The 26,621-nt window shown below is 40.7% G+C and overlaps 1 protein-coding gene across 1 annotated transcript; it reads right to left on the reverse strand.

Annotated features, from left to right (window-relative positions):
* Window positions 1-3,607: 3,607 nt before the first annotated feature.
* On the reverse strand, window positions 3,608-17,076 carry LOC115057955 (BMP/retinoic acid-inducible neural-specific protein 3-like). Its single transcript, XM_029525214.1, has 8 exons — window positions 16,987-17,076; window positions 16,530-16,883; window positions 13,149-13,351; window positions 11,654-11,881; window positions 9,145-9,243; window positions 7,962-8,198; window positions 5,975-6,197; window positions 3,608-4,742 (listed from the first exon to the last, which is right to left on the reverse strand). The coding sequence occupies exons 2-8, from the start codon at window positions 16,826-16,828 to the stop codon at window positions 3,608-3,610; spliced, it is 2,424 nt and encodes an 807-aa protein (XP_029381074.1). The 5' UTR covers window positions 16,829-16,883; window positions 16,987-17,076.
* Between the last annotated feature and the right edge of the window lie 9,545 nt (window positions 17,077-26,621).

The raw sequence follows: 26,621 nt of genomic DNA on the forward strand, positions 1-26,621 counted from the left end.
TCGTAGATCCACTTCCCACTGCTGCCTTAGTGTCAGCCAGCTGCACAACCTCTCACGTCTTTAGAGAGAAGCCTTGGAAAAGTACATTCTTGACCCCCTCAGTAACGTTATCACCCAAACCTCATTTGAAAGCCTTTTCTTCCTTTTAGTCTTCTTTTATTTAATTTTTAGCCCACACACAAGAAGTACAGCTCATAAAATGACACAACTGTTCACTGTTAGCTTCTATTATGACTGATAGTACCCAGATGGAGCAACTACTGTCCTCTCTATTTAGGGAACCAAGGTCTTAGAGATAAGTTGTCTCAAAAGACTGCTGACTATTCATAGATGGCTGTGGCTTTGAACATTTCCCTTTAATAACTTTAGCTGTCTGTTAATCAGAGACTACATTCAAGTGGCTGCATATAGTATTTATCAACACCCAGCTCACCCTGTTCCACCGCCTTAACCTGAACTCCCCAGATGCACCAAGCCATCTCTGATCTCAAGAAACATTTCATCTTTCATCCTTGTTCAAGCATGACCCCTTAAGCCAGTTTAAAGTGAATGTGGATGCTTCTTAAATCCTCCATCCTCGATTTCAAGCTGCATCCTTGTACATACTTCTGTCACCCCTATAACTGCAATGTTGGGAAAGTGGAGAGGGTTTCTGTGAGATTTGCCTCGGACAAATGGGCAATCTGGCCTCAGTGAGAGTGCAGAACTTCAATTCTTTGTTCATTTATTTCAACCAACTGTGCATTTACCACAGGCACGTCTCAAGCTTCTTTCTTTTGGGGGGCTCGCACTTATATGTTTCACAGAAACATTGAACGCCAGGAGTTTATTTTACCTGCGCTGTATTATTGTTACACACACACACACGTTCTTTGTCTACTCAGAAATCAGATGCTTTCTCCTCTCAGTACATCTGCAGAGAAGATGCTTTCAAATCCCAGTGACATCCTCTTACCATCCTGTGCCCTGGTATCCACAGGATTTTGTCAGCCCTTGCCTAATCGCAAAGTGTTCCGGGACTTGCATAGTAGCCGTCACAGATCCTCTTCCTGGCCCCAGTAATTCAGTAACACTTACCTCCGTGGGTCGTTCCTTCAAAGTTGTGAGATTTGTTGCTCTCCCCAGATGCCCTGCGACCTATTAACAGCTAACCTCCTACTTCATCACAGTTTCTAAGTTCATGTTATCCCCAAAAGTTAAGATAGTTAAATGAAAACATGGATGACTTGAGTATATCTGTCTGCTATAGCTCCAACCAGCATCTGCTTACCTTAGCTTAACACAACGCCTGGAAATGACCTGGCTGGCCTTGTTGTCCTAGTGTTTCTCTAAACTTGGCCTGGCTGCAGCTTCATATTTACCATTCACAAATGAAAATGACATAAATTTTCTCATCTAATTCTCAGGAGAAAAACAAAGAAACGTCTTTGATAAATTGTGTTCAACCATTTCTTAGATAAGGAATATGTTTATTTTTTTACTCCTTGGTTGTGACTTTCTCTGTACATTTGCACAAACCTTTATATTCAAGTTTTTTTTTTTTTTTTTAGTTTATTCAGATGCTCTTTGACTGTGTTGTTGTTGGCTAATGACAGTAAAAGTGACAAAACGACAATTTACTTACAATCAAAATATGAAATACATATTACTAAACTAATAAATAACCTCTGTCAGATTTGTAATTCATTAACTGCTAACAAATATTCAGCCAAGGATGATGCCTTCTGAATTATAGAGAATGGAAACACATGATGAATTTTTCAAACTGAGCTCAAGGACAAGGTGTAAGTCCTCAGACCAAAACTTTCCCTCTAAATCTTGTAAGCCTCGACAGCAAACTTCATTCTGTCTTTTCTCCGTGTTAGACTTATCCCAGAGGTACACTGGATGGCATCCAATAACTCTGCACCACATTTTCACACATGCAAAATATTTGCTTGTTAAAAAGATTTTAAAATCATGCCAGATGCTCACCATGTAACCACAGGAATTAACCCTTTCCTGGGACGAGGCCCAGATTCACTCTCTTTATCATGCACATACACACAATCATGCATGCACACATGCACAGACACACACACACACAGACACACACACACACACACACACACACACACACACACACACACACACACTTCCCTGTAGTCACTTAAAACAAACAGTTCAAACTGGTGGAATTTGGCATATTAAATATCACGGCTGCTTTTACCTCCAGCACATAAACTACTCTAAATTAAAATAGCTTTCAAAATGAGAGCAGAATTAAAAAAGGAAAAGTTCTTGACAGGTAATTTTAAAGGATATGACTTAGCTAGCCAATACAATGCTCTTGTGATGTCTAATAGCTCAATAAAAGGCTTGTGATGCAGCCTTGAGACAATGCAGCTGTGTCTTACAATTGGCCAATGACATTGTAAAATCAATGTGCTTAAAGGCAGCCTTGTGGAAGATGCTTAAACTTATAATTAAATCGGTGCTTTCAGCACAACTTTTAGCTCAGCTATTCCATTCTGTTCTCTGTATACCGATTGACCCGATACTTACTGTATCACTGCAGCACGTTTCAGCCTACAGTGGTCGAAGAATTGCGGTGGTAGCATTATACTCCGCACCTCGTCTCACAGTCAAAACTGCATCAACAAACTAGTCACATTAATTATGGATTATACAATCAGAGCCAATTGAGTCTGCCTCTAATCTCAGACGAAACACGTGTGGTGACTCTAGCTACAAGCTTTTAAGATGCTAGTGTAATCAAAGTGGCACCATACTGCTATCCCACGGCTGCACTGCTGACAGTTCAGTGGGAATTAAAGCTGATTTCCCTTTTGGTCAGTCACTCTTGTGAGGGTTCAACTCGCCCCTGCGCTGGGCTAGAGCACTAGAGTACTATCCTTGTCACTGATATGTAGCCTACTGTTGTTTGATGCTAGGCATGTCTCTGTGGTTCCCTGGCTCATCTGTCACATAAAGTGTGAATGGCGGATGGGGACGGAGGAGGAGCAGAGGACGGCTGCTCTCAGCCCTCCCTTCTCTCAGTATATACTTAGTAATCTGTGCCAAGGCTGTTCCCTCAATGGAGAATGGAGACCTTGTGTTCTGAGGCGCCAGATGGGCAAAAACAACACAGCACACACCACTACCAGTCTCCAGTGAGATAGATGCTGAAAGTGTAAGACGAATAAAAAAAAAATTCTCTGAGGATGCTTTCATGCATGTCATGCCTGGTTCTGTTTGTGTATGTAATTAAAATGCGTCACAATGAAAAGGCCCTGGCAGCACATTCTCTCGATCAACATCTTGCTATGATCACACCCACACAGGGTTAAATTCTGAATGTTTTTCTCCACCTTTTCCTTGATTATTGCTTTTTTTGGGCGTTAATTTTCATTTATGTGGAGAAATACTAAAGATTTGAAAACAAATCTTAATTTGGACCCATAAAACTAGACTGAAATTACAAAAACATCCAATTTAATAGCACATAGTGTTTGTACAACCAAGCCTTGAACACCATACCACGCACTTAACACAAATGGATCCAGCTGACAATGGATACAGACCTGTCTGTGGCAGGGAAATTGTACAAAACATCAAATAGTGGCCATTAACTACACAGTTTATTTGCTTCGTACTCCACGTAGTTTGGTTGTTTGGTACTGAAAGCTTGCAGGGCAGTGAGAATCCTGGTCACATCTGCACTGGACAGTTTGAGTCTGTGGCGGAGCAGACAGGCGAACAGATCGACATGTGGGGCCCCCGGAGGCGAGAGACGGTTAACCCTGTAGCGCAGCTCCACCAGCTGCAGCAGGGCTGAGTCCTGTGATCCCTGAGTGTATGGGTAGTCTATTTGCAGAATCAGGTCCTGGATTGCCTCTGGGTCAAAGTGCACGCTGTATCCAAACAGCTGCATGCTGTTCACTTTCATGTAGCCAATGTTGTTGGACATCTCTGTCTCCTCCAGAGGCTCATAGTACACCGTTGTGTTTTTGTTTCCTCCCGTCATTCCCACAGAGTCCCTTATACGACTCCTCAGGTAGAAATGAACTGTCTCAAAAAAGCTCTTCCATCTGTTTCCCAGAGTCAAAGTCCAATTATAGCAGTCCAAAGGGATATCCAGCTTGGTCCGCTCCCAGTCAGGGTATCCATGTTGGCCTATAGGCATTGTCCAGCTCTCTGAATGGCTACCCCCAAATGGATTCACAAACAGAGACAAGGCTGGCTCCAGAGTGCTGTTCCTAGTGAGGCAAAACTGCAGGGCCAGTCCAAGGAGCATATGAACCCGATTGGACTTTACCCGGTTGCTTTTCAGGGTGAGCAGCATTCTTTTCCTCCAGGATGGGTCAAACCACGTGTTTACACGCACGTCGTTGCTCACAAACACGGCATGCAGAGAGATGCGTGGGTCGCGCCGTTGGAGCAGGTAGCGCAGCTCCAGATCCTGCAGGTCACGGTCACTCTCCAAGCCCAGGTAGGGGTCTGTTGGGTCGGGCACAGCAGGCCGACAGGCTCCCTGGGTCAGGGTGAAACCAGAGTTGCAGCTGGAGCACCTTGTTCGGTTCTCTGTGGAACAGGAGGCACAGCGGGCACCGGCACCCACAGAGCAGGGAATGAGGCCCTGACAAGGTGGATGGTTGTACGGGCATGAGCAGCTGCGGCTTTCATCACTGTAAACACCAACCTGGTTGTTCTCACTGCAGTATAAAATGGAGAGGGCGTAGCTCAACCAGAAATTCAGAGGCCTGGAGGAGAGACAACAGCTGTGTTACACTTCAGCTTTAGAGTTACTACACTGCTGCATTGGCTATTACAAGAATTTATAGCTGTCACTTTCAGTCTTTTCCCTGTTTTTCTGATAATGCAATGAAATAAATGTTTTGCTCAATGAGATAAATCATTTCACGCACACACAAAAAAAAGTGAGTTGTTTTGATGTGCAGCAAACACAATTTGAGTCAAACTCAGACTCAGCTGGAACAGAAACAAAACCTGAGCCAAATGAATATTTTGATCTATTGAATTCCCACAATGTGTTACAGATAGACAGTGATGGCGCACACGAACCCACGCAGACATCATTATCATACATCATATCCTTATCCATCATAAATCTCAGTATCTCTTTGCATGTCTTTCTCAGCTTTATGTTAGTTTACAGATATAGCACAATAAAGCACAACTACAACGTTAATGGAAAACAAATAGCAAATAAATAAAAGAAAACACAAATTTTTGTTTCAACGTAGCGCAAAACTACAAAATTGAATCACCCAGTAACCCTGAGGCTCTTCTGAATTTATTTTATACGAACGGAGGGGGTGTGATAAAGAACTGTAATTGGATTGTAGACTGAGGAGGCTGTTCCTGCAGCCTGACTAGCACACTGATGGATTGTGTCATTTAGTTAATTTCACTACCAGAAATAGCTATCAACATGCAGTGTTCATGAGAGACGCATAAATCTGAGTGAAGTTATGACCACGGTGCTCTCTGATAGGCTGTTGAAATGGGGCATCAAGGTGGGAGTGCTGCTGAAGCTGCAGCTGGAGCAGTACAAAAAAAATGTAAAATAAAAATGCAGCACTAGATATAAGGAAAGAATATTGCACAGTCCACAGCAGCTTAAATTAAAAAAACAAACAAACAAATGAATGATTAAATGATGAATTTGAATTTGCCGGATTGATTGGAATGCAGTTTAAACCCTACAGACAGTGAAACTGAACATGATCCCGCTTATCTGTCCTCCCTTCTCCTAGAACGGAGAGCCAGGTTTGCTCCTGTCAGCACTTTTCACCTCACTCCACAACTACTTCTCCTCAAGTGCCTTCTAATAAGTTCCGTCTCACTCCGTTGCCTTCTCCCTGCGCCTGCGGCATAAATCATTTTCATAATTATACGTTTTGGGCAGCACCTTGGGTTAACAGGCTGCAATATAAATATTCCTCCCACTTCTTCCTGTCTTGCTTCTTACCTCGGCTGCTGCAGGATTATTTTGGGCTGTTTGCGGCACCTCTTGCTTAGGCTGAAGAGCTTGTTAGTGGTGCGGCGAGCTTTGGCCAAGAGTTGGTTGCTGCTGGACTCCAGGAGCCTGTAGCGCTGGAGCAGGCTGGCGTCTGTCCTCCACAAGTGCTCCACCACGGATGTGTTTACAGCATAATGGGTTGGCAGTTTCCCAACAAAGCTTTGGAACTCCTCTGGTAGGAAAAATAGGATAAATATGTCAACTCTATGAGCCACTGGGTAACAGTATAGGGAAGACCCCCCCCCACCCCCCAAAAAAAAACAAAAAAAAAACTACTTCTCATTGTTTGTCCTAGAAAATCAGCTCAAGAGGACAAATGACAGCTGCAACATGCCTGAAAAGCATTTTGTTATTGAGAGTTTTCTCCTCTCAAAGAGAGCACTGCTGATCCTAATCAGCGTATCAAACAACAAACCTCTTTCACATTTTGTTACTGTGAAAATATTCATGTTAACCACCACCTGCTGTTTTTGCACGTCACTAAAGCAACCAGTCGGTAATTAGATATGAGTGAAATTGCGCTTCCTGCCTCACGTGCAAGTTATGCAGATTGCCACGGTAACGATTATCACTTACAAAAAGCATATATATACATATCGAACATATATATGTATATATAAAGTGTCTCAGAAAGCTTCCTTTGTTCGGGGGGGCGGGGCACGTTTACATTGCACCTTGTTCTGCAAATTTTCCTGCTGAGAGGTAGCGCTCTCTTTATGAGATCCAAAAATAGAGACCAACCTTACGCACTCAGTATCAGCACCACAGGGGTCTGGTGTCAACGATGTGCTTCGGCATGTCCTTTTTATTTTCTCACATCAGTTCATCCAAACCAAGCTACTTTAAAAAGTCAGTGGTACACCAATAACCCTTGCTAAGTTTCCTCTGCTGGTTCTTCCACATCGTGTGTGCCACAAAACAGTCAAACAAATTGGCTGTAAACGTCTGCATGAAGTTTGGTGCAAAACCAAAGGATCTGTCGTGTATTTATGGTAATTAGAGCACTGTCTCAAAATGACTGTGAATACATTACTTGCTGCTGGACCCAGGCCAGGCTTTGTGTAATTGCAGGCTCATTTATTTGTTTAGCTGCCTTTTTGCAGTGGAAGGAGCTGAGGGACGTCACTACAGGGCTTCTGCAACACGACGGGGCAGTGTGTCCTAAAAACTGTAGTGCTTTTACTGCAGTGGGTGGGGGAACCATACAGCAATAATTTCACATTGGGACAGTATAATTTAATAGCTGTCATTCATTTCCTTTATTTTTCATAGTTATTTTTAATTTGATTTCTAATAAAAATTTTTTTGTATGATGGTTCACTTTTTTTTGATGGAATTACGCAATAGCCTTGTTTAGTACATAACTTTACTTCACTGATTTGAATTGAATGAATGTTAACCAAAAGTCATTTTGGTGTAGTGTGAGATGGGATGATTGATATCTCACACGTCTGAACGGTAGAAATGGAGTAGCAGATGTTGTTGATTTACAGGGTTTATGTACCTGACTATTTTAACACTTTTTGCATTTAATTACTTTTTTTTTTGTTTGATAATTCTTCACAGCTCTTTGGTGAGAACAGATGGATGAAAAAGACCTGTGTATTTCCATCCACTGCGGCCGTGAGCACCTTGAGCGCACCACAACAATCATTTGACGTGACACCTGACTGACACGTCTCTTGATTCATTGTCTGCCAGCTGCCAGTATTTGACAGCCAAGCACTGATTTAGAGGAAGAGCCAGGATGTATTTCTGTTCATGTTAAATCAAAGTTTGAATCTATTATTTTGTGGCTTAAAAAAATAAAAATCAACTCTATCCATAAGTTTTGAGGATTGTCCCCTCTGGGTGTTTGACAATACCGTTCAAATTGACATTTCAAGTCCCATTTTTGGTGGGTGGGGGTCACAGCACATTCAAATCCCTGACTCACCAGATTCCTCAAACTCCTGGTTGGTCAGCCTCCAGGAGTCTCTGAGGTTTAGCAGGTTGTTTTCCAGCGTGTCCAGATCAGAGTGAGGACAGTTGCACTGAGGGAAGTCAACTCCACACTCACACCAGCAGTCAGTGTTCTGGCAGACAAACCGGCCTTCAGATTTACAGCCAATGTAGCTGAGAGCTGCCTCGATGAAGAGACTTTGCAGATAGGTTGGGAGGATGACCTGCAGCCCTGTGCAGTGTGAAAAACACAATCAGGTTACGGGCCATTTTTTCTGAGCATTTGATTTAATTGAACTTTTTAACTTTAGTAATACAGAATATGTTGCAATAAAGCTAGTGTCAAGTGTCAGCTTTACAACAAGAGTATTGATCCACTGTGTGGCTTCTTTAATCATTTTAATGTTTAGCCAGCAGAAAAGAAGTCAAGTGAAAGAATTAGGGTGTGGAGAAAAGTCTGGACTTTCTGGATATTTCTGAAAAAATATCCTCCGTTGTGGTGAAATTTGAAATCCCATTCATTCATCAAATGTCTCAGTATTTTGTTTACATGCTGGTTCTGCTTAAACAGTAGTGCTGCTTAAATGTTGTTCAATGGTATTTAACAAGCTTAGTGAGTACATCAGCTCCATGTTTGGCCTCGCTTTTTATGTTATCAACATTAACTACATCATTGATTTTGCCATTGCATATGGAGTTTTAATCAGTCCAGCCCATTTAATGGTTTACAGCCATAAATATCTGTGTTTAGTTTCAAAGTGTTGTCTCTCCTATTAAGATGATGATGATGAAGCACTCACAGCTGAAGTAATGAAACCGTGATGTCCTAGCTGAGTGTTCAGGACAAGGTGAGGGAGATGGATAGGATTTCTTGATGGAGAGTGAGGCTCGGTCTTTTTTTTTTTTTTTTTGGGATTCTCTCTTGTTTAATAAATACCAAACAAAAGTGTAAAAGATTTTCTCATTTCTGTGAGGAGGATTAGATCTTCCTATCTAATTTCAACAACCAGCATGTGTATTTTCCAAGATTGCCAAACATTTTATTCATCATGACAAAAAACAAAACAAAATGCACACACACACACACACACACACACTTGGATACAAAATCCAACTCTATAGCAGCATCAGTGTTGAGTGTTAGTGTAAAAAAGGCTCTTCTAGGGAGCAGATTTTACCTTGTAGTTGAACTTTATTTTCTGGACTGTGGACCAGCACAGAGCTGACCGTGTCCAGGTTGTCATAGTTGCTGCATCCAAGTGGCCCAGTTCTGGTTTCTGTCACCTACGGGGATATTGAAAGATACAGATACATATGGTCAAAATGTGTCTTGTGTCTTGTTTTGTTTAATTGTTTTTATGTGTTATGTGACAGATTGCTAGTGCCTCAGTGATTTTATTGTTCTATTGAGTTTTTAGTTGCATTTTCCAACGTTAAACATATTTAGCAGTCAGTTGATAATCTTTGTTCAATCAGTGGCTATAGCCATCAATCACATCATTTTGGCATGACCTGTACTTACTGACTCATTTATTATGTATTTAAAAAAAAAAAAGAAAAAAACAACAGCAGTATATCTCAAATGTGTTTTGAATACAGTGAGTCACCGCAAAGAAAAGGTCGTCAATCAGAAAGTTTTCTTTCCTCAGACAAAGTAATTTGTTCTAATATCAGCGAAAGAAATCAACTTCTCTCCAACTGAAAAATGCATTCTCTCCTATGCTAACATAATTTTTAAGTGTAATTCATCTTGATGTCTGCTTTGTAAATTTTGACACACAGACGCACAAGACTGCATCACTTGCAGCGTTTTAGCATAAATTTATGGTGAGAGTTCTCCCTGTTTCTCACCAATTCCCCGGCCCCACATGTTATTTTAATAAATGGCCGTGTGTCACAGGTGTTGCTTTACATCCCCCATAAAATGCAGTCTCCATCTCCCTCTCCCTCCCTCTGTCCGCTGTTCTAATCTTCAATCTGCCTGAAGTCCACACATGCTACAAAATAGCAAATGAATGGAAGTCTGGCTTGAAATTAATGTAATGATATCTTTCATCCATCAAGCTGATGCATAACCAGAGGAACAGGTTTTCAGTTGGTGGTGGTGGTGGGGGGGTGCACTTGTCTTCATCAGTGGCTACTCACTTTAGTATCTACGTTTGCCCCTTGGGCTGATTAATGCATACGCTCTAATAGCCACTTCAGATGATAAAATGGATGAGTGGTGTTTTATACTACAGGACGCACAACTGCTGCTCTGGTCTGCTTCTTCACTTTTAAAGCTTGCTGCTGGGTACATGAAGTCTAAGATATGTTTTATATTGTAGTATAGTTCTCCTGCTGCTTAAAGCTGTTAATTGGACTGTAATAGGTGGTTAGTTTCTCAATTTTGTTGTAAAAAAAAAAAAAAAAAAAAAAGTCAATTAAACACAGTCTGATACAAATCAAAATCAAATGCATTTTCTCTTCATCCAGCCTGATTAAATAAGTTATATAATTAGATTCCCAGAACCTGTATTAAAGTACTTGTCCGTACGTGTTATTTTCGAATTAAGCCACCAGATTGTAATGAGGTAAGACTTTGCTCTCACAAGTTTGAATTCGGATTTCTTACTTATACACCTCTATTCCACCTAATTTCAGTAAAAATGCTTAACTTTATATAGCTTCTCTATTTTTGTTAATTTCGGATTTAAGATATAATTACATATAATTTATATGATCTACTTATAAAAGATTTTATATTGTCAGAGACTCAATTACTTAGCAGTTTTACTAGGACCACTCCAACCATTACAATATTAAAGTTCTGCTTTAACTCTCACAAATTCAGTGACTCAACGTCGCTTAAATGAAATGATTGATCAGTGTACAAGGCAAAACAAAACACATCGGAAGCAATCATTTTGTATTTACGATAAAAAAAATAATATTGTTGTTGGATCAATAATATTACCTGAAAATTGTCTGACCGTTTAAATATAAACCTTATGGGCTATATGGGCACATCTTAGGAATTTCAGATGAACTCTTTATTATTTAGCTATGGCTGAATGATTTCTATGGAATTGATTACGTGTTGAAGAACAGCACGCTGGATGATAATGTGAATATCATAGATCAAAATGACCTCTACTGTCCTATCTGGTTAAAATCCTTTGTACTTTAAACTCCCATCAGGGATGTCAGGGTGTACTGACACACCCACAAGGAAACATCTGGATCACTGCAGCAAGATGAGTTAAACGACAGAAAGCCAAAATTAATTAAACAATACATTTTACATTTCACTTTTAATTGTAAATGAGGACTTTCAAGCAAATTATATGATTGATGATAAGATTATTTCTACCACCAGTGACCTCAGTCAACTGTAAAAACTGTGACTATATTAATTTTATACATAATTTAATTTATCGCAGCATGTCACCAGTGCACATTATATTTCACATAATAAGGGTTTGACTTAATATCTTAATATAAGATGATAATAAAATAATACTAACACAACACAAAATACTCTTTTGGGACTAGGTGAAGTAAACCCAGTATTTTAACCAAGCAATGTGTGTATGCATTCATCAACTGACCAAAACTGACCACGCTGTTGGGGAACAACTGGGCTGCCTCCGGGCAGTGTGTGGCATCACCTCTGCCAACAGACTGCTCTGTGTTAAGCCTTTTGACTTGCACATACCCGTATGGCGGTGGATGCAATCTGGAGGTGGTGCAGCCTGCGAAGGGTGCTCTCTCTGTCGGTGAAGTAGGAGGCGGCCAGTTGATGTAGGGCTTCAAGGGTCACTGTCCCCGTAGTATTCAAGTTCCTGTTGCTGCCACGGCTGACCTCGGCACCCGAGGATGAAGACTCCTGGCTTAGCTTCCTTTTGTCAACGAAAATGGTCAAAGACTCCTCTCCTGGTAACAGTCAGGCAGAGGAAAGTTTCACTGGCTCTGACAGAGCTGCACTAATCGCCTTTCATTAGTATCTTTTTGGGTCAAATAGAGAAGCGAAGGGGTGATTAAGTGCTGCGGGGAAACTGATGGTTTGGATGACTGGTGGAAAAAGAACAGACAAGGTCTCTGAATCTTTTGGACTTGTCTTGAGCTTATTTGAGATCACGTTCAATTTATTATCTGGATTAATTTTGCAATAATTGAACAGTAGACCTTGGGTAACCACTGCTTTGCTTGGAAACAGTGAATTGTCCAGCATTTAGAAATATGACATGATTGTTGTAGAAGCAGCCAACTAAACTACAGCTTTTTTACTTTACACACTGATTTATTTATTTATTTATTTTTTTGTCTGAAAATACCAATATAAACTTCAAAAGAACGACATAAGCCATTATGGAAATGGAAGAGTGGAGTGATATTGATGTTCCTTACAGACAGGAGGTCATAACTGTTGCTGCTACAGATCCCTGCCAGGTAAAACTAAACTAAACAGGGGCGTTGACTTTACTCAATCTGCTATGTCTGCAAAGTCTGAACATTCAGCGCAAGAGATTAAGCTTGTTCCAGGTAAGACACTATGTTGATGGTTGTTTTTTTTCTGTCTTTTCTATGACAGATCATTACCTTTTGAATATAGGTTTAAAAAAGGTGCGGGAGGACATTTATTATCCTCTGCTAGGCGCCAAAGTGGATGATTATAGGCCCATCACTGTCTTTGTTGGGAAGGGATTAAAAAAAAGTATCCAAACCTTCAAGCAATCCAAATCATTGCTAACATTTGGTATCACGTGTTCAAATCTGAAATATTTAGTGTCAACATCAACTTTTCACAGGCCCACTTACTGTTTCAAAATATATGCCATAATGATTTATTAAATGGAGAAAAGATGAACCAATTGCCACCAATTACAGTGTTGTTCAACTATAGGAAGCCATGCTGTTTTGACAGCTGAACAAAAACATTAAATCAGACTTTTCTGCCTTTTCCAATTAATTTTTTTGTACACTAAACCAGAGTGATTTTTGAGAGCCAAAAGACAGCGATCCAGAGAAATTATTAGATGCTTTGTTGTTTATAAATCGACAGAAAGTAAAATTACTGGCCCAAATGCTCAGAGAAAAAAAACGAAATACATAACAAAAAATAAATAAATAAATAAATAAAAATCACATTAGAGGCTTTGTGATTCAGACTTGCTTTGAAGCTCAGCGTACTCTACTGTACCTCCTAGAGTGGCGGAGAGGAGGAGGTGGGTGCCATATTTCTTGATTAGGCTCTCTGTAATCGTGTGGAGGGTTGGCCGCCTCCCCAGCTGGCGAATAGTGTGTATGAAGTCTGGGTCGAGGGGCAGAGCCAAACCGCCGCTGCCACCAAAACCGTCTCTCTTCTCTACTGCCAGGCTGTTGACCTTCCAACGACCAAACTCCCTGGCAACGTGCAAACAGACACACACACAATTTGCTCATTCTGCTCATTCGGGGCCTTTAGCTGCGTATTAAGCCCCAGGCTGCTGCGAAACAAGCTGTGTTGAGCGCATAGGGAAAGGTGAATGTACGTTGCATACTTACAAACACCTATACTAAGTGCAGTGACCAAATTGTCCTGAAGTTGTGTCTCCTGGAGAGCTCTAATTATAACACACCTCTGATAGATTGGAGAGCTAAGTGTCAGCTACCTGCTTAGCTTCTTACCTGCTAAGCCATTCAGGTTGTAATCAGTTATTTATGCGTTGTAAGGTTTTTTGTACTTCCTGTGGATATTATATGTTCTATTTATAGTATTCCCAACTTCTTTTTGCCTTTAATACTTAAAAGACTCTTTAACACAGTTAAGTATATTTTGAGAATTGCCAAGTACTAATTGCCACTTAATTGCCACTTAATTTTAATAAACAGAGAGGTTTTGAGACTTTATTTGGACTTTGAGAGAAAAATGAGATGAACAGTGAAAGCTCTGAGTTCTTAATCGGTTTAGAAAATATGTTTGTTTTCCTTCTTGCTGCTCTCATGTCTGTTTGGTAAACATGAAGCAGAAGCCGACAGCTGGTTAGCTTAGCATTCACTTCTTTTTCTGGTATGGTTATACCAGAAAAGAAGAAGATTTCAATGACAGAGCTTTAGAAATGCAGGTTGATGGATTTTGTTAATTTAATACAGGGCTGTTTCTTTCTTTGTCTGTAAGCTAAACTAACAGGCAGCTGGCTGTACTTTCACACTTAGTCAGACATGAGTTCTATCAATCTACTCATGCAACTTTTAACAAGACAGAAGATAAATGTATTACCTAGAAGTTTCACACAGTTCGTTTGTTTGATGTCACTTAAAAGAAGGGCTCCCTTGAAATAAAATTCCTCAGACTGGATGAAAATGTTCTGTTCTTTTTGCTCATGATAGCTAGGGGTTATTGTTAGTTAATCTACTGTCAAGATGACGTTAATTTGCTATGCAAATATATACTTTTTTAATCAAATTATAATTTCTCCATTATTAAATGAGCATTGCTGCACCATAAGCTTTGCAATCAGTTTAGAGCTGTTCTGGGGTTTCAAGAACCCCAGAACAGCTCTAAACTCCTGTGGGCAAAACACAACTTATTGAAACACAACTCTAACAATTGAGAAAGATGCAAAAACCTAAATACAGTCCCAAATCCTCTGCTGACATTATTATTTCTTATCTGTGCCCTTTGGACACAAGTCTCAGAAGCAGCTCCCTGGTTTGTTCCTCTCTCCAGAGCATCAGATTATGCCTACCTCTCCTACAGTGACGCCTGCTGTTCTGTGTATTTCCCTCCCCCTCTGGGAGGCAATCAAATCACTGCCATGAGAAATACGATCGTCAGAGAAATAATTGGGGAACCGGGACAGTGTGGAGTGTGTCATTACAGCCAATCGTTATAACGAGGGAACATGCACACTGTCAGTCACTGGTGGACAGATGGGCATCAGAAATGCATCCCGGGGTTTTTCTTACAGCTATTCCTTCAGCACACACGCACAGCAAAGCAGGGGGATGTTTGCTGGAGGAACATACTCGGAAAGCCAAACAAATGCATGTACTATATGCAATCAATAGTGATCAAAACAACTCCTTGGAGGGGAAAGGAAACTATATATTGAAGAGCAAAGGGACATCTTAATCACAAACTCCGGCATGACTGATGCATGTAATGCTCATGGCGGTGTAACAGAGGTTAGAGTAGAATAGCAGTTTAGGCCTCAGGCTTTTCAAGAGCACATATAAAAAATATGGAGCATAAGTAAGTCTGTGGGGGCTGTAAAATATAGTTATGAGCTATTTCTCAGAATAAACACCTCTGGTGTTTTCACAGTTAATACTTTATCAGATATTATCGCTATAAGACACTGAATAATAAGCAAGAGCAAACTGTTCCAAACTGACAGCTAGTGGGGCTTTTTTCTTTATCAGTTGAGTCTCATTTTTGAGTAATCTTTAAACATCTTAACTCCTAATCTTTGAAAAAGCCTCAGGGTCAGCAGGCAGTGTTTACGGGTCGCTGCTAGAGGGTAAAAAAGACCCGTGACGGGTGAAATGTCAGCCAGCCAAAGCCCTTCAGATGGCAGCTGCCTTGGAAATTCCAAGCTGTTCACCTCTTTGTCAGTTTCATTGATTTTCACTAATTATGGGGCACAGTTCGGAGAAGACGCATCCAGTTCGGGGACCATTGGGACATGGTCCATTGAAAAACTGCAGGTGTCACTCTGAGATAAACACTGCAGACTTCCCTAGGAGGAGATAATAGACCAATTGATTTATGGATGCAAATGTAAAGGTTTTTTTTTTTTTTCTTTTCACTTTGGCTAATCCTCTGCAATGTCCACCAGAGGAAAAGAAGCATAGTCCAGGGCTGGAGACACTGATAAACCGCATAAGTCTGTCGGAGCAGGAATTAAATACCACCAGACATTGATTTTTGACTAAAGAAATACACAGACAAATGTGTAATACCTGCTCCGCCTTATTGCTCCTGTAATAGATGGAGGACTGGAAGTGCACTGACTGAAACACTGTGCACATTAAAGTTACAAGAGAGCAGAAAAACATTGCAAGCCTTGCGCTTCCTTCAGCGGAATATTTAGACGGAGCTTGAAGCACAGCTCAGGGATGCTGCAGAGTCACTGACAGGATGTAACCATCCTCACACACTGTTCTGGGATTAACTCCAGCTGTACAGGCCATTCTGAGACATTCGGCGAGAAGAGAATTTCAAATATCAAAAAGCCCGATATAAAAGCCCCTAGAAAATGGATAAAAAAATTTTCAGGAAGGAGGGGGCAAATTTTTGCAGTGCTTCAGTGGCTCCTCAGATTTGCTCATCAGCTTGTGACTAATTCTGTGCAGGTGTGATACCTGTGAGGGCAATCCTGAGCGTGAGCAGCCTTTCATTCCAAACACTACAGCAGCTGCTTGCTCTGATTAGTTTCTCTCCAGCTCTGAGTGCTCATCAGTGAAATTATCCAGTGGCATGTTTAAATGAAATGAATATATGCACTTTACAGACCCAAACCTGAAATTACTGAAAGAGGCATGACAAATAAAGACAGGTAATAATTGACACCTCCAGCTAATTGGAGCAGGCTCTCACCTGTAGATCTTGTATCTGGTGCTGAAGCCCTGGTGGTGTCTCTCTGCAGCCTCGGTGAACTCCAGGGACTGGTGGAAGGGCCCTTTATCCGACAGCAGCCAGCTCAGGCTCAGGGAGCCCGGGGCGGCGCTGTCGCCTTGTCCGGCGGCGGGTGCGGCCGCGATTCCGGCCCCGGCTCCTGCTGCGAAGGCGGCGGGCCCCCCGGAGGTCCAGCAGCAGCAGCAGCAGAGCCACAGGCGGAGAGCAGCCCCCTCCCATGGCAGAGACAGCCGCTTAAGAGCGATTCTCCGACAGCTCATGCTTCACCCAGCGACACCTCATTTCTCTCCGGAACGGGAGGACGGAGGTGCGAGACTGTGTTGCAGCCATACACATGTGAGGGGCGGAAAAGCAGCGCGCCGCGCAGAGTAGTTGGAAATCCCTTCAGATCAAAATGAAATGAAATGCTGAAACTTACCTGATCTTACTACAGGGGCCAAACGATCCGCTCTGAACAATGAAGTGAACTCTTCCGATCTTGCCAGCGATGCCAGTAAACGCTCTCCTGTTGTAGGACAAAAAAAACAAAACTTGCGACTCCCGGCGTGTTTTCCTTCCAGCGAGCGCCGCTCCAACTTAATGTCCGCTCTCGGTCAACTTTATTTAGGGGAGACGATGCTCCGCGCACCGCCCGCCGAGCAGCTGCAGCAGCGGACCCTCATCTGGAGGAGCTCCGTGCTGTCAGAGGCGTGCATGCAAAAGGTTGGATTTTTATCATCTGATGAGGGAATAAACGTGTTTTGTTTTTTGGTTTGGTCCTCGAATAGCTGATGTGGAGAGAAAATCTGGATGAATGTTGCATGTGAGCTATTATTGCCCCCCCACCCCTCCTCTGCCCACCCTCTGCTGAGTGAGCCAGTGGATGAATGAACGCCTGCTGCAACACACTGAGCGTTTCTTCCCCCCCGAGTTATTTATTTATTTATTTTTCTTTTTATCAAAGTGAGATAGCAAGAGGGCGAACAAGTGCATCCTGATGAGGATAAGGTATACAGCAGGAGCAGACTCAGGTTGAGAGCATTGTACATCATTCCTGCGATGATTATTCACCATTACCTCCACATAATTCATCCTCATTATTTTCCATCGCAGCTCTGGGAAAGTGGCACATTAAAAGTGTTAAAAGGAGCTTGATAATAAGCACATTATCTCCCAGTGTATCTTCACAGTATTATTTCTTGTATTGTCCTGCTCCACAGCTTCAAAGACTCCTTCCTCTCACAACTAAAAAGATGACATGCACACTGCCAGTTTTACCACTGAGAATAATTACAGGCCATTATCCGAAGACAGGTTTCTTTGGTGATGTGATTCAAGTTCAGGAGTGCACTCAGTTTGACACATCCAAGCACGGCAATATGCATGCACCCCACCTCCCAAAAAAAAAAAAAAAAAAAAAAAAACTAAAGAAACAATCATCATCTCATAAATAGATGCTGGGATTCCTAATTATGTAAAAAGAAATGTTTGACCTGTAATTTGTAAATATTCAACTCTGAACCCTTGGAATATTTAAGCTTGGATTCTGGTAAAAAAAAAAAAAAAAAAAGTTTTTTCTTCCCCAGACACTGATGGGCGAGGAGACAGGTGTAGGAACAGATGCTGATTTGGATTTTCCCTCCTCTTTTCCTGCCTCCCTTGCAGCAACATCACAACCACTTGACACATAGTCGACAAATCTCTCAGACATGTGAAAGCTGAATGGCGATAGGGGAAAGTTAGCTGCCACGAGCCTTCAAAATATGGCAGAGAAGATAGCGGCGACTCATGTCTGTGTGTGTCTGTGTGTGTGTTTGAGCGAAGAGGTTGACAGGTACAACAGATGAATCTCTCATTAAATTCTTTTGTCTGCTCTTCAGTGACTGCAATTAAAAAAAAAAAAAAAAGGAGATAAATTCCATTCCAAGATGTTTGATATTGGTGCTATCATATGTATATATATGTCTTCTAGGAGGGTCCTTTGTCTGGTTCTTTCAAGTCGTATTACCATTATGTTTGCCATTCACACTGAAAACCTGATTGACAAAGGGGTCCATGTGTTAAATGGACCGCTAGGAGACTGTTATCCATGATGGGATTGAATCAATAGTCTGTTTTCATTGATCTCCTTTCGCATTAATGTTACTTGGCAAGCATTGCTCAGGGTGCCAAGTGGTGTGAGGCTCTTTTCTTCTTCAAGCTCAAATTAAGAAAGTCAATTCAATAACGAGGGGTCAGATCTTCAAAGCCTAAATAGCTGTAGTTACCGTTGTCTGGACTGTCTAAACAATCAACTGAAACACCTTGGAATTTAAAGCAAGTAAAGCCCCCCCCCCCACCAATCTGCTGCTGCACTTCCAGAATCAGGATTTGTAGTTGATCTTGGCATTACAGACATCTGTAGTGATTGCAAAGCCTGCATTTGCTTGTGCAAGAAAAGGAACACATTAAATATTCCAAGTTGTAATTTGTGCAGAGAAAGGATAGGAGAAATGAAGGAGGCTAAATGAGCTTTTCCCTGCAGGCTGCAGGCTGTTATAGTCTCCTGAAATCTGGGTCTTTGTTGTCTGTGTGCGCTGTAATTGAAAAGTTCCAGCCCCTTGTTTCTCCGTCTTTCCTCCACATTCCTTTGGTTTACGCTTTCTCTCTGTATCCTAGTTTCTTCGTCTGACTTCCCTTTCACCAACCCAGCCACCACGCGCCTTTCCTTTCTTTCAGCCCCTTTGCTTCCCTGTATTTAAATTCTCTGTCATCTCTCGTTTGAGTCATTCTCATCCCCTCCCTCTTCCCTCTGAGCTTTAGGACAAATGCAGCCTATTTTGATCATTCGCACCCCAACCTCGGCTTAATCAACCTGCTGGATCTCGCAGATGAGAAAAGGGGCGGAGAAACTCACAACTGTCCGGGAAGATGATGTAAAAGGGCTTGATATGACACTGGTGTTAATACGCCTGACAGCAAATGCCTGTGGCCTGCATGGCATGCAATGTGCCAAAGTAATCTCAAGTCAGGAATGACATGATTTCCTCCCACATTTGGAAGTGAGGGGGAAGATGTTCAGTGTCGCCTTACTTGACATGGAGGATTTGACACAAAGCAGGATTGTATATTTGTGACTATGAGCATGCGAAGCTCGGCAGTATCTCTGTTGAAAGGACATAAAAATAACTAATTTTGCTCAAGAGCACTGGCATCTCCTAAACACTTCTGCACACTTCTCTCTGTTTCAGCCGATAACACGCTGTAGCCTCCCCCCGAAGACAATGTGTTCTACTGAGTAATTACCTCCTCTGTACCTTTTATTGTGAAAGAATGAATTGCAGTTGATGAGCACAGTGTAAAGCAGATCATGACCACACTGTGCTGTGTGTGCCCATTGTTCGTTAAAAGTCTCTCCAAAACGGAAAGGCGATGTTACTTGGCAGGTGGTGAATGTGAAATTGCAAACAAAAGTGACGCTATAATGATGAAGTCTCGGCTATGCTAATTCCTTTTAACCCCAGAGTGAAGACAGCAATTGGACCAAACCTTTCAGTGTGAATAATTGGAAAAGGAATTGCAGAAGAGATGTCTGGAAATGAAACACCAAATGCAAACTTTCGTGGTAGCGTGAGGAGGCTGGGGCGAATTAGCAATCGTTTATCAAAGGTTATCAAAACGAGTGAATGAAGAATTAACTAGTTTTTTTTGTTTTTTTTTCAGTCAGTGAGTGGGCAAAATACGCCACGAGCTCTGTTATAGCTCTGACTGTAAGTTTGGTGAACAAACAACAGAAAAAAGGTGTCGATGGATGTGAAAAAAAAAAATGCTGTTTTCTGATGTGCCTGGGCTCCACCTGTTCGAGAGCGTGGCGACTCTCTTGGATATTCAGGTCAGGGAACACACATGTCCGAGGAGTTGTCAAATCTTTGGCTTCTGTAGCCCGCCTGCTATTTTTTGCTTCTCCCCTGTACATGCCCTTTCATTCTTGAGTCACACTGGAGCATTGGAGGGCTGACCTAGAATACCAAACGCCTGTCACACAACAGGACACCAACATCTGTGCAGAGAAAAGGTAGTCGAGCTGCACAGCGGCGCTGCTGAGAAAATTAAGCAGCTTCTCTGTCCATGAAACAGCCTCATGATCGCAGTGCCAATGAACACACTTGAAGATGATTGGTGGCTTTGAATTACATTATGAATATATGCACAAATGCACTACGTGGCCTTCCTGGGTAATTATTGAGTCCTAGAGTTCAATCTATTGCTTATGAGGATCCCTGAGTGCTGGCACTTTTCATAAACTATTGAAATGCATGTTTCTCCTGTAATGTGGTAAAAACCAGGCTGCATATGTAAATCAATCCAAATCAATTTGAAAGACAATTTGTTTATGTATATATTCCACTGAACTTCTGCTAGTGTTGAATAAATTATTATTTCATATCGTAATTATTTCACTCTGTTTTATCACCCGGTATGTTGGCTTGTGCTGCACGGTGAGCAGCTGTTAGTGCCGTTGTCTCACAGCTCAGAGGGCTCTTTGATTGAACCTGGGCCTGTGTGGGTTCCCTCCTGCTGCAGATTTCTGCCACAGTCCGCAGACACAATTGTGCTTAATTGTGCTTCCAAAAAAAAAAAGAAAAAAGCTGCGTATGTGGCGATGATGTATATGATATATGTGTTACCCTAAAAAGATCAGCAGTATGGATAACAGATGGATGGATGTTGTTTTATGGATCTGTTTAGATGACATTAAATGAAATTAACGATTTTTCATAAAGCACTTATTTAAAGCCACATTGCAAAGTGCTTCTTTTAAGGCAGTTGAAAGCAACTGAGTCACAGGCAAGTAATAAAACTGTTAAAATTATTCACACTTGGGGATTTTTTACTGTTTGCACTTTTTACCAAAATTCTAATTCAGTAGTTTCAGTGAGAAGATTATGACTGTTGCAGAGATGAGGCTCACGCCCACAAAGTCGAGTAAAAACACACACACACACACACAAACAAAAAAAAAAAAAACCAAAGCAAAACTGGTACACAGCTAACAAAACATATCTCTGTCTAAAGGCAATAACATGAACGACCAGCACCGCCAAAGCTCAAAGCTCAAACCTCACTGATTAGCATGCTGTGGCATCATTTTTAGTTTAACCTGTTCATAAACTGAGCTGCTAGGTGCTTTCACTTTCTGGAGTCCGTCTTTTGTTGTTATGCTTGTTTGAAAAGAACAAAGGTATCACCATTCTTGTGCCATATTTACTGAATAATTAAATGTGGCTTTAATGTCTTTTCACTGACCCAGTTTTTTTTTTTCACAGTTGAAAACATGTATGCTGAGCCTTTTCTAATGTGACCGCTGTAAATGACAAACCCTCAGTTCAAATTAACTCATAAACCATTCACAGTTAGTTACTGCCCACTGAAATAGAATGTTATATTAGCATTATATTAGGTGAGCCAGAAAATCAACCAGAAAAACCCCAAAACATTTTCTTTATTTTTCCATTTAATTTATGTAAATTAAGTGGCAATTATTTTCAAGAGAGGATATTACAGCAACTATAAAACACTTTGTCTTTATAGCCTGACTATTTTAAGAGGCCTCGTCACTGCGCTGTTGCTTGGCAATTTTACTGCCATTAGAGACTAATGAGAAATTTTTATAAAGCCATTTAATTCCATCTTAGCTTTATACATAATATAAAAACAACATTAATTTAGACAGAATGTAAATTGCAGGTAAACTAGCTACATTTTCTTAAAGGAAAGGTATCTGTATGTTTCCTTAAACCAGGTAACAGGACCGTACCTTTTGGTGAAAAAGGGAAAAGAACACAGAACTAATGATCATCGTGAGCTTTGGAAAGGCACCAGGTTGAAGGACTAATTTAAAATTCTGTTCTTGTTTGAAGTCAGGCAATCGCCATGAACTTCGACTCATATTAAAGTAGCTTATTGTTGTCTTTTCTTTATGAATTATATTAAGCTCTGTTTAACATATGTGTTTTGGGTCACGAATTAGAAATAACCACTCGTGTTTCCTCTCAGGCAGAGATCATTCTTCAATTAATGCATCTATTAATAATAATCATAATAATAACAATAATAATGATTATCGCTTCACATGAAGCCTCACTTGCTTTAGCTTTTGGCTCAATATGAAAGAGTAGAAAAATTGTGTTAAATGATAGTAACTGTGCACATTTTTCAAAATCCTTGGCTTTGTCACCACTCGCCACAAAGAGATTTGCCTTAACAGTTGTTTTTTTGTTGTTTTGGACAAATGTGCCTTTCATAGTTTTCGCCAGCCAAGCCCATTTAAATAATCAAATATTAACCATATTATTTTTCTAAGGTATCACCTTGCACATTGTATTGACCCTCTGTTTGTTTTTCTAGCATGTAAGTTATCAGTGAGTTGTTCAACCAATTGGAAAAGTTCATAGTTGTCATGTTCTAATGTCTAATTGTTAACTGAAGAGAATATAAATCTGTAAGTAACATTTAAATTCAACTTCTTTTTTTTATGTATTTTGAGTTGTAAAATGAAAGCAACTATCTGAAAGATGCCAAAAAGCTCCATAACTTCAGAGTCCGGTCATAAATGTGTTTTCACAGACATGTAGTCACGTTGCACAGTCATGAGCAATCAATCACGTGTGCTTTTTGACTGTAGTGCATTATCATACCAACAGTGAAATAACCATACACACACCATGATGTTAAATATGATGGAAAATCAACCTCAGTCTCACAATTCTCTGCAAGTTGATTTCTCAATTAATTTGAAAACAGTGACAGACCTTTAACATGCTTCGTCATTTAAATGTCCTTTTTATACGTCCTCTTTTTTTTTCTTTACATTGAATCATTTCAAATTTCTTTGAAATGACTGAATTTAATTTCTTGGCTGCTGCTGTGAAACGTTAATGAACTTGAACTTCACATGCTGGGCTGCTCCATTGATTGACACAGTTGGCTTCAGAATCATGGTTGAGATCCCCAGGAGGCAACAGAGCTGCTGAGGATTATTTGCTGGACTCTGTTCAAGTCACCTTGATCATATGGAAGAACAAAGTCGCCATTTCAAGATTATATATGATGAATGTTGTATATTGGACACCCTCCTGATGCTCCCCATGCATCATAAATGCTCATGACATATTCCTGTGCGCTTTAACGCAGGAAATGCTTTGCAGAGTCTTTTTGTACATGTAATGATTGCAGCCTGTGGCGCATTAACACGTGAAAAGAAAACATCATGAGCATTTTGCCAGTGTGATGCCTTTTGAATACATCACATCTAATCCAAACAATTGCTAATATATCCATCCTCACTGTGGGCAAAGCTGTGTACACACTAAAAAACCTGTTGCACCATTTCCAAACAACGCCAGTTCACTGGCTCTCCAGGGACCTCCAAACTTGTTCACACTGGTCAAGTGGCATTTTTCTGAAACAAGGCATGACCTTCAGTTCTCATTAGATTGGGCTGGTACTAATTTGCTTAACACAGGGAATGCAGTTTCCAAATATCCCTCTGCAGGAGAATCCCACAAGCTCATTTCCCCTCATTAAACCTATATATAATGATGCATTCCAGCTGCAAGGTCAAACTTCTCCCTTATCCTCGGAGCAAGAGACAGATACAGTTTTCTCCTGTATGTGAGCAGCTTTGAATGGTTCAGCCTGAGTTTGTGCATTCGTGGGCTCCATAGGATGAAGGCTTCAACAACACTCATAAATGTATGATAATGCACGCTTTTAGTGAATTGGATTTTTGCTCATCCGTTATAGTGTGTTGTTGCAGAGCCACTGTAAAAATATACTCACTACCTGTTGGTAGAATAAATATATACACTTATTGAAAGTACAAATCTATCCTCCTCCTTTGTTCCACAGATGGTCATCGTTCCCCACAAGACAACCCAGAATGACGGTCTCTAAACTTTTTTTTTTTTAGTAAGCATGAAGTTTAAATTTTCCCAAATGTATTTTGCCTTATGTATTTCGACAAGACAAATTACTGTAACTTCCTTTCAGCCAGAACTCTACTTTTTGTTTTCTGCTATTTAGCAACACATTCATTTAATAATGTGTATGCGATGAACGCAAATGACAAGAAGTAGCTTTTCAGCGATCTGATACAGAATGGGCTGTAACGATTAAATAAATTCTACTAGTATTTATCAGCCAGCTCCTTTCCCAAAGTCATTATAGACATGATCTGAGTAAAATAGATCTGAGCAGAAGCACAAATACTCCCAATCTCCCATGGTATCACAGCGTGACAGTCGATATTAATTTGTACCTACAGTAGGGTGAACGTGTATTCACTAAACGAACTCTTTGTATTTTAGTTAAAAAAAGGGTGCCTCCTGCACTGTCTTCAGGGTACAGATATCTGGGGAATAACATATCACTGTAGCTGATGTTGAAATGACAAATCTGTTTGATGCCAGTAAACTTGTTTTTGATTCATTGAAAAGAATGAAGACATATTTTATCGATCTTCAGACGTTTTAAATGCGGACAGATTGTGAGAGAAATGTATTTGCACTTGCATCAGTTTATTTAATTCATTTGTTGTTTCAAGTTTTACAGACATCATCAGAGAGTGTGTGTTATTCTGTTTTTATTTGCTGCAGCTGAACATCAGCATGTTAAGATGGTCACTAGCTTGCCTGCTAGCATGGCCGCAGACTCTTAGTCATGGCTTTTTTGCCTCTACAGAACAAAGTTCTAGTTTTTCTCTCTGAACAAAAAGTAGGACACATTTCCACCAGGAACTAACCATCATATAACATTTTGTCACCGAAGTGAATTATTCCACAGTGAGCCATGTTGTTAATGTGAGGAATTGTTGGCTTTTGTGCTCAAAGACAGACATGACATTCACTCTTTCCCTCTTGATGTCGGGATAATCTGCCCTGTCAGCTTTCATGAAGAACCAAAGGGCACTAAAAAGAGCCTTTTGACTAACGCTAAGCCTCTTACTTGAATTTTAAGTCTTTGCTCTTTTCAAGTGCTCTTCCTTCTCCCCATTTGCTGTCTTTGCTTATGCCTGTCTGTCGACTTATCTGTGAATCTTTGCCCCAGCCTCTCACACCCACATGTCTCAAACTTGTTTGAGGAGAAGGCAGTTTTGTTAGAAACACACCTGCTTCAATTTCCATGGCTTAGTTTAAAGTCTGTAAGCACCGGAGGACAGATGCAATGCGCTCCGTTTGTCTGCAGAACGTTCCTCATTATGTGGAAATGTTTCTCTCTCTGTCACCTATGCAGGTCCTCATTAACCTCCTTTGTTGCTGTTGAATGTTTGTAATGACACCGGCTTTCACTACGTTCTTTGAGCAATGCAGACAGTGGTTATAAGATTATGCTGTCCAGTAGATGAAGTGTGTCAAATCCCGCCCTTGGAAGAGATGGAGAACATGTGCGAGTGTGTGTGTTTCTGTTTGTGAGCTAGTTTTATTTTGCTTGGGAGTATCATTTTGAGCTTTAAAGTTTTAGGGTAGTGAAGTCATTTTGGCCTGCCCTTGCCTGACCCGATTCAGCTGGTAGTTGAGGATTAGGATTTTGGATTTGCGATTAATTTTAAAATGAGAGTTTTTCTAGGCTAGGAGCTTAAGACAAGAATTGAGTTTAACAACAGCTGCTGATGGAAACATTTTCCACGCATTTATATCTTCCTAACTGGAGTTACAAACAAATGCAATTCTACATTTGGGGGAAAAAATTTGGAGTTTCCTTCTTTGGAAACCTTCACGGATTAGTCCACTGTTCGTATGAGGTTATAAATACTGTAAGAGAAAACTGATGCTCTCTGTTTTACTTTTCATTTAAATTTCATTTTCAGCAGCATTTTTGAAATGAGCTAAAGTGCGACCACTTATCTGATATGATCAGTATTTCTTGAGTTTGGGCTGAACAAATAGCTTCTCTGTGCCACACTGTTTCCTCAACATCAAATTAGCATATTTTGATACATCACAGTGCTAGGATGAATTCCGTTAACAACAAGATGATGATGTTTATTACATCAAAACTACTTGCAAATGTCTTTACGAAGCAATTGAAGTATTA

The sequence above is a fragment of the Echeneis naucrates genome, chromosome 17, assembly GCF_900963305.1.
Source record: "Echeneis naucrates chromosome 17, fEcheNa1.1, whole genome shotgun sequence".
NCBI classification, from domain to species: domain Eukaryota; kingdom Metazoa; phylum Chordata; class Actinopteri; order Carangiformes; family Echeneidae; genus Echeneis; species Echeneis naucrates.

What these genes read in the sequence shown, in the direction of transcription:
- LOC115057955 (XM_029525214.1), bottom strand. Translation starts at nt 16,828, where the DNA reads ATGAGCTGTCGGAGAATCGCTCTTAAGCGGCTGTCTCTGCCATGGGAG. An exon ending in AAATAAAGTTCAACTACAAG is followed by an intron (nt 8,199 to 9,144) that starts GTAAAATCTGCT and finishes CACACTGCACAG; the next exon opens with GGCTGCAGGTCATCCTCCCA. An exon ending in CCAGGAGTTTGAGGAATCTG is followed by an intron (nt 6,198 to 7,961) that starts GTGAGTCAGGGA and finishes TTTTCCTACCAG; the next exon opens with AGGAGTTCCAAAGCTTTGTT.